Source organism: Colletotrichum orchidophilum (assembly GCF_001831195.1).
Source record: "Colletotrichum orchidophilum strain IMI 309357 chromosome Unknown Scaffold_93.1, whole genome shotgun sequence".
Lineage (NCBI taxonomy): Eukaryota > Fungi > Ascomycota > Sordariomycetes > Glomerellales > Glomerellaceae > Colletotrichum > Colletotrichum orchidophilum.
This window is the reverse complement of record NW_019173049.1, coordinates 37,763-46,363: the sequence shown is the minus strand read 5'-3', so window position 1 is coordinate 46,363 and position 8,601 is coordinate 37,763. Positions and strand designations below refer to the sequence as shown.

General features: G+C 54.5%; 1 protein-coding gene across 1 annotated transcript; it reads left to right on the top strand.

Annotated features, from left to right (window-relative positions):
• Positions 1-6,180: 6,180 nt before the first annotated feature.
• CORC01_09891 (adenosine deaminase) lies at positions 6,181-7,248 on the top strand (the record flags this gene model as incomplete). The annotated part of the gene is made up of 1 exon (XM_022621520.1): positions 6,181-7,248. The coding sequence occupies one exon, from the start codon at positions 6,181-6,183 to the stop codon at positions 7,246-7,248; it is 1,068 nt and encodes a 355-aa protein (XP_022471946.1).
• Between the last annotated feature and the right edge of the window lie 1,353 nt (positions 7,249-8,601).

Genomic DNA, 8,601 nt, shown 5'->3' with positions numbered 1-8,601 from the left:
TATTGGGCTCCTCCACGGCAAAGCACCATCGCAACCATCATATCACGGACAGACAGGTAGCCTGTGGCCGGGCTGGTTACCTTCCGCTCCTCTCATCAGTGCATTGTGACACATGGGCACTTGCTCGGTCAGCCAGCCGAGGGCTAGCAAGCCGACGCGGCCAATAGTATAGTTTCAATTCCCCGCGCAATAGTCGATACCATCGTGGTTGCGCAAGATTTGATCTCGCCAACCGCGTCTTCCCGCCCTGGAACGCTCCGCATCCGCCATCATGTGTCGAGAACTGGTCAATTGCCCCGGGCCCGGTAAGGCCCTGTCCTTGTCAACATGCGCTCCTGCAGCACGCAGTGCGCTATTGCACAGGCTTATGAGCTAGAGCCTAGGAGGGAGAGGAGACTAGCACGACTAGTTTGTAGTGCGTCCCTAGCCTCTCCTGGCAAAGTCGTGCCGCAACAGACGATCCCTCCCCCTCATGATGGGCCTCTCAAGAGGGCCGCCATTCGCGTGGGCCGGGGATGCATCCATTCGCACGCCGCATCCCACTTCCCGAAGACCATGCACCCGGTCAGGTTGCGTGTAGGTTTCCACTTTGTACCACGACACACAACGGCCAACGACACACTCACCACATCAACGACAAGCAAATACAAGACGCAAATGAGCTTTCCGACCTCAGGGCTTGCTTGGCTCTTGCGCCCTCTGTTGTGGCGTATTTGGCCGCTGTGGTTGCTCGCGATGCGGTACACCACACAGACGACCGCAACTGGCAAATATCTCTCGTACGCCGCACGACGTCCAACGTCGGTCGGTTATGCTGTGATGGACAGAGTGACTCCCTTGTCAGGCCGAGGGGATCATTCTTCCCCCGAAAATCTCTACAGGGCGTGTTGTCCATGGGGTTGGGACGTATTCCGCATGTTACGGAGACTGCGTGGTCGGGCCCGGTAATTACCCCACAGGTCTGTGTCAAGAATAGCATCTAAAAGCTTTTTCTCGCAATCATCGATATCACCTCTGCTCACGAAAAGCGAAACCCTCCAACCTTTGAACGGACCGAAACTAGTATCTAGCCTGGAGTTACGCTTCTTGGGACAGAAGAGAAGAGTAGGGACATCGCTCGAGGGTTAAAGTCAACTTTTGGCACTTTCGAGCTTGGCTTCGACAAAACGATACTCTAATCTCAGCAGCACGTACATTCATGATACGTACTTCGCTGTAGGTCGCATTGCCATCAGAGACTTACCAAGCCCCCGACGGTAGTGAATGACGGTTGGCTCAAGTCACGGAGAAAGCACCCCTTCCCACGTTCGTGAGTCGACCATTCAAGGCCTCTACCTCGGAGAATCCCGAGCCACGGTAGAAGGCTGCGTGACGAAAGCGCAGATCAGTGGCAGATGGTGACACGGCAGGCACTCGCGTACATGGTGCGGCTGTACTGGACAGAAGCAGATTGGATTCATTTCACGACTCGCTACGCTCCAGCCGGGACGGTGTGTTTGCACTTTGCAGCAATGTAACGCGATCCCCGAGTCGTACAGCACCTCTTCAACAGATCGCCGCCATTAATTCCATGTCAATCGCAGACAAGAGGATTACCTGAACTGGGCCATGGGTACTGCGAACACACAGGGGCTCACAGGACAAGCCCATGTCAACAAGGTCACGGTATCATGGTAATTGCTTCAAGTCCGGAACGAGGTCAACCACAAGGAACGGGGACGATGGAGTTGCTGAGGTCTGTTGCAAGTCCGCATTTGTGCACGCGACCAACAGGTATCATTTAGGCTCGCTACACGGACAGTCGTGATACGGTGATGGGACCCTCACGTATGCCATCCCTTGTCCGCTCCTTAGTCGACAATGATAATGGCTCTTCGTGCCGCGGATTAAGAGCATTAGCTACGTATAGCCAGGACATTTATCCTAAAGGAGCCGTGGAGCCGACGAGCTGACGCATCTAATCACAACCGAATGCCGAATCTGCGGATGGCTGAGATCGGCTCCGCACTTTCTTGTATCAGTAGCCAAGCTTTGAAGTTTGGTCTGTGACGGGGTTCCGCCGTCGAGTTAACCACCAACAGACGGTTACCACCTCACAGTGTTATTGAGCCGATTTGCTCAGTCAACTAATTATATCAAAGTTCTGAACAAGCCCAGGAAAAACGTGCTCCTTCTCGTCAATCGTTATCCACAACGGACCGCAGACTGAATATTGACGGCGCGATTGGCGTACCTGGCAAGCTGGCTCGAGCTCCCAAGGTTTGTCCGTCACATATGAAACAAGACAGCCTGGAGTGGTAACTTGCCAGGTTCCATCCGCGGAGCGAATTAAGTGCAGTTTACTATCTCGATAACACTGGGTGATGGCCGAGAAGCCTAGCACGCCAGCACGGCCTCATCGGAGCTCTGTCCAAAGTAGCACCTTCTCCGAGCCCTCCTCACCACCTCCTCACCTCCATCTACACCCTCTTATGGGGCACCGAAACGGACCATGTGCAGCGCAAGTCACACTACAAGCACCGTAGCAGCAGCCTGCGTTGCAGACAAGCCCAGACTCGGTCAAGCACGGTGCTCAGGAGACGCCATCGGCCGCATTCTGGATTCGATGTGCCATTCGGTATCTCCGCAGGGAGGGAACAGCTCCTGGGTAGCGTGATGGACATCAGCCAGAATGGTGTGCAACCCCGCAAAGAGGAAAGGGGATTTAATTTGGTTCCGGCTGGCAAGCCCTCCTCCGCCCACCTGGAATCCCGAGGATTTTTTCTGCCGGCGAAGCTTCCCACCAATTCGATCGGAATCGCCTAGTCAGTCTTTGGCTTTGTTGTTCGAAGAGATTTTGTCATGAATTATGATTAAGGAGACCGAATGAGGGTAGATTGGGAGTCGTCATGCACAAGTGACACAAATATAACCGTCGAGGACTCCAGTACAGATGGTAGTAATATCGCATCGCATAGCTTAAACTCGTGCAAGCTCACTTACAGAGACCAGAAAGCAGTGTGACGATGGCCGCAACGACAGCAGAAGCACATTTTTGTCCTGTGCCGTCAGCCGCGGCTTGCTACGGTGTTGGTAATACTACCTTAGCTGTCAAGGTCCGGGCCCAAGACACGGATGCATGTTACTCTCCACCGATTAGCTTCCGTTGCCCAGGCAGATTGGCAGGCCAGTCAGCACCCGTTCCTCGAAGCAACGTTTGGAAACGGTCAACAACCCATTCTTGGATCTTGACGCGCGCTTTGGAGCAGCGGTACCTCCAAACAACTGGGCCCGGCAAAGGTTGCGGAGAGGATTGGGTCTGCGGCGGCAACCATTGGCAACAGGCGGTCAACAAGCCGAATGAAACACCACGGTCAAAGACGCCCTTGCTAGCTTGCATGAAATTGGGTCTGGCTGGTTTGGCAGATTCTACATTCCTGCCAGCGGGGAGGGGGAATACACTACATGGGTAGCAGGCAGCTGGACAAACCAGACTTGGCAGACCATCTTCGACCCGCAGTTTGATACAGGCTCGGCGGAAAGACAACAGGATTGCTTCCCGCACGCTCGGGCGCGTCAACAGGAAGCTTGAGTCCCATGTGGCTCAAGGTTGTCGATCTTGGAACAAAAGGTTCACGGGCGCATCCCAAGGCTTTGGATAAGGTAGGAAAATGGAAAGTCTGATGGGAAAGTGGTGGCCGGCTTCAAACGGACAGAATTAGAACAGAGGGCTCAAGACGCAACGGGATGACTGTTGACTGGCCGCGCACAAGCACCGGGCGCCCCCCCCCCCCGGGGTGGAACGGCAATGGCAAGCTTAAAAAGACACAACGGATGAAGGGACGAAAAAACGACGACACCCCCATTCCAACCGCAATTCCACCATCACACATGGACATTGGAGCTATTCCTGTCGATAAGCTTTTGCGCAAAACTGGCAGAGGCTTCCCTTCTCACTTGGAGATCGGTGGTTGCGACGGCTCACGTCACAGATGCCATGGGACAGCCCGTGCCAGCATGGATGGGGCTGATAACCAAGCACATCAAGGGCCCAGAGACCCTTCTCAGAGGGAGAGGGGGCCTGAGACCAGGAACATTCCTTTGCTTGACAGCTCGGAGCAACAGCCTGAGGAGGCTCGTTCGGTCGTCATGCAATATCTCAACTCCTCTACACTGTGGCCCTGGAAACTCTGTGAATGGTATCATTAACTCAGGTCCCAGTGACGCGAAACGACTAACGTCCGCCTAGTTAGTATTCGTACTCAGCCATCCCGTCGGCTGCTGCCCACCCGGTTCATCGGCAGCGACGAGACGGATCTGAGCACAGGATCCCGGTCGTTTCTGCGGTTTTTTCCCCTTCCTCACTCCTATCTCCCCGCCCGCCTCCCGCAGTCTGACACTAGGATCTCTGATCGGCCCTCGAAAGGTCCAGTTGACGTTTAACTTTCAGCTCTGGGATGATCCCTACTGAGAAATCCTAGGAGCAGCGGCGGCGCCACCACTTGCCAGCCCTTCAGCTCCCCAAAGTGGGAAAAAAACCGGGGAATCGGCAGGTTTCTGAATGTCTCTACGCTCTGTGACAAGAAAAAGCAATGCCACAGGTCTAGACTTTAGAGCGGTTCAGCGGCAAGCCCTTTCCGTCCACGGGGAGCATCCTTCAAAGACCAGACAACTCGAGGGCCGTCGAGCCAATGAAGGTCGGCAAGTGCAATGCAGATTGGTTTCGAAGGCATCTAGACGAGCTCGAGGGGCACTAGCCCGCACACTGCTGGCCGTTGGCGGACGGCTGAAGATGACGAACCAAACCACAAAACGCAGTGTTATATGTGGCGGCCGCCTATACCTGTCAGTCTCTAGGTCTGTGAGGCTGCCGTCGTTGAGATCTTAACATATTACATGGAACCTGGCAAGCTGGTGGCCCCATCCTGTTCAAACAGAAAAGATGCCATTCGCGGAAACCTTCCTTATGTCAATGTCAAGACTTTGCGTATCATTACCACTGCAACGTCAGCTTCAATCCTGCTTACTTGCGACAATTGCGCCGGGTCGCCTCTTTCCGATGTCGAGGCTAGAGAAAGAAGGGTAGGATCCATGAGTAAGCCTATTACCAAGTTTTGCGAGCCTACTTCCGATTCACTGCGACATCATCGTCGTGACACGCAGACGGAGAGCTTGATCTCTGCGGAGCTTGTTTCGTCAATGGTTGTATCTCGTCCAATGTCTCTCCCATGTCGATGTTACTCTCAGCCCGCTTCAACATGGATATTTCAAACCATCTTGTCGTTCGACGGCTTCGCTGGTCGTGCGTTTAATGCCGCAGGGTGTGCGTCGCGCGCCCGGAAAATTGGGCCGCTGACCACAGAGAGGAGCGCTTAAGCTGCTAGAGAGAGACAGAGATTCAGGCGAGGGCATGCCTCTGAATACGTGGCGCGGGAAGTTTCTTGGTCAGGGGGAACCCTTTTTCAGTGCTTCGTTCTCGCGATCTCTTGCCCTACGGTCAATCCTGGTCGTCTTGGACTCTTTGTTTCTCCGAGAGCGTTGGAGGACTTTCGCTGCTCTCTGGCTCTCTCTCACTCTATCTCTCTCACTCTGTCTCTGTCTCTGTCTCTCTACAAACCCTTTGTCATCGAGATGGATTTTCCAAGCTAAACAGCGTTAGCATAACCACTTATGTTCGGTCGGAAGCCGGACCCAGTGAAGCGGCGAACGAGAATGGCCAAACCTTCGCCGTCCTCCGCCGCTGAGAAAAACACGGCACTCGCCGACAACGAGGGGAACTTGATAACCTAAACCGCGAATCTGGAGACAGAGTCGGGTCGTGTAGATAAAAGAAGAAGGCAAAACGAAGAAAAAATTCAATAAAATGACACAACATGGATAAGAAGAAACCTTCGGCGACAGACACTAAGCCGTGCGTTCGTCCCCAAGACTTCTAGAAGTTCTCCAACATCTATTTTGGTCGTGAACGACAACAGCCACCAGAAAGGTCGAGATTTGGGCAAACTTTTTACAGGTGAAACATCTCTGTCTACAATTCCATCTCGCAACCTTTGCTCGTGCATCACCTCCAACTTCATCCCATCATCGTCCTCCAAAGCCGATAGCGACCTCCATCTAAGCATCTGCAACCACACACCACACGTTCGACATCCGTCTCTCTTCACCCACCCACACACACACACACACACACACCCGCCCACGATGTGCAAGGACGGCCTTCACGACTTCCTGGTCGATCTGCCCAAATGCGAGCATCACATTCACATCGAGGGCTCACTAGGGCCCGAGCTGCTGTTCCACCTCGCCGCACAGAACAACATCGCCCTGCCCGTCGACAAGGATCCCGCCTTTGCCAGCGTCGAGGCTCTCTACGAGCGGTACCGCAACTTCACCTCGCTCGACGACTTTTTGCACTACTACTTTATCGGGTTCTCCGTGCTCCTGACGGTGACTGACTTTGAGGAGCTGGGCTATGCCTATTTCCAAAAGGCACACGCGCAAAACGTCCGTCATGCCGAAGTCTTTTTCGACCCCCAGGCGCACACCTGCCGCGGCGTGGCGTACGAGACGGTCGTGGAGGGCCTGCAGCGCGCAAAGGAACGTGCCCAACAGGACTTTGGCATGACGATCGAGTACATTGTGTGCTTTTTGCGGCACTGCTCCGTCGAAGACGGCATGCGCATGTTCCTCGAGGCCAAGGCCAAGGGCCACTTCGCCGACGGCACGATTGCGGGCGTGGGCATGTCGAGCAGCGAGGCGCCGTACCCGCCCGCGATGTGGAAGCCCATCTACGATGCGGTCCGCGAGGCGGGGATCCGGCGCACGGCGCACGCGGGCGAGGAGGCGCCGGCCGCGTGCGTGGTGTCGGCGCTCGACGACCTGGGCGTGCAGCGCATCGACCACGGGAGGCGGTCCGCCGAGAGCGGGGCGCTGCTGGCGAGGCTGGCGCGGGACAAGACGCTGCTGAGCCTCTGTCCCGTCTCCAATGTGGTGCTGAGGGGCGTCGGGACGATGAGGGAGATGCCCATCCGGACGTTTTTGGACGCGGGTGTGCGGTTCAGCATCAACAGCGATGATCCTGCGTACTTTGGGGCTTATATTCTCGAAAACTACTGCGCCGTGCAAGAGGCGTTTGGGCTGAGTGTTGAGGAGTGGAGGGGGATCGCGGTGGGCTCTGTGGAGGGGAGCTGGTGTTCTGAGGAGAGGAAGGAGGTTTTGAAGAGGGAGATTGAGGGTGTTGTTTCTAGGTATGTTGGGGTCGAGGCTTGAGGCTTCGGAGTGTGTGTGTGTGTGTGTGTGTGTGTGTGTGTGTGTTGCTGATTCACGCGAGGATGTTTTTGAGAGGAGAGTCTCTTGAATACGCCTTGGGAGGGGGAGGGGAGGTTGGGTGGATGGCGTTTGGGTGGGAGTCTGACTTTTTAGCCAGCGGTGAGGGTCGGAGGAGGGTCGGAGATGTGACACGATGTCTATCTATCTCTAGCTCGCTGCGGTTTTCAACGAGTGAGATTGAACTGGTCCCCCTTCAACTGGGGCTATAGGTGTTTTTGGGGGGGGATTTGGAAAAGGCTTATTGAGATGAAGATACCAGATCGTCATGAGGTCGGCAAGAATAGGTGCTGGTGATGGCCTTGTAGCAAATGATTAATAGTAAACACGTAATTTGAAAAGGGGTTCTCTGCCGTCTTGAACATGCACATTGTGATTGTCGATAAGATACTGGAAGGGGGGGGGGGGGGGGGGGGGGGGGGGGCAGTGCGCCCACAAGCGGGGCGAGGCGAAAGATGCGTTGTTGCCTCCCCCAACAACTAAAATATTTTTTCCTTTCTCTCCTCTCTGTAGCTGGTAGGTATGCGTTGTCTTGTGTGTGTTGTGGGGGGGGGGGGGGGGGGGGGGGGGGGGGGGGGAGCGCATGTTGACCACAATGACGGACACGAGCAAGATGACCTTGAGTCACTCCCTACGACATGAATACATTGTCCCTACTCTCGCCTGTAAATGTCTGAAGTTTGTGCGCAGTTGATCGGTTGTGGAGAAGGGAGTGATTCGCCTTTCCCTTAAAGACATTTCCGAACTATGACTTTTGCAAGATTCCCGTCTTCTCTCTTGGCTGTCCCTTTTCATCAACTTTTAGCGACGGGTAAGTGAGGTTGGCAAGCCACAGCCCGTTTGTTAGAACGCCCCGCAAAGTAGTGGATTTGTAGATGGAAGCTTTGAAATACTCCCCGCTAATTCAGATTGTCTCTCATTGAAGTTTCTCGCCGTCAGTTTTGCCTTGTGGTTTCGAGGCGGTAAGGGGAGAGGGAGGGGCAAGTGGCCATGCAACAGGTAGCCCCTGAGGATGAACCTCGCCGAGGTACTGCTATACACGTCTCTTGGTGGTGAGTGTCGATTTTTTGAACTTTCCATATGCCTGGAATCATTCAAGAGCTCATATTCTTCCATAGTTTTTGGTATTTGGGAGAGTATCTAAGCCGAGTCTAGCAGGACGCGTTTGGCATCTAGGATTCTTGGCTGTGTTCATCGATATTTGGACGGCCCCGTGGCTGTCATCTCGCGATATTGAGGAGATTGTAAATTAACAGCGAGTTAAAGCGGTATAATCCAAATGTGGGGAGATGTCGC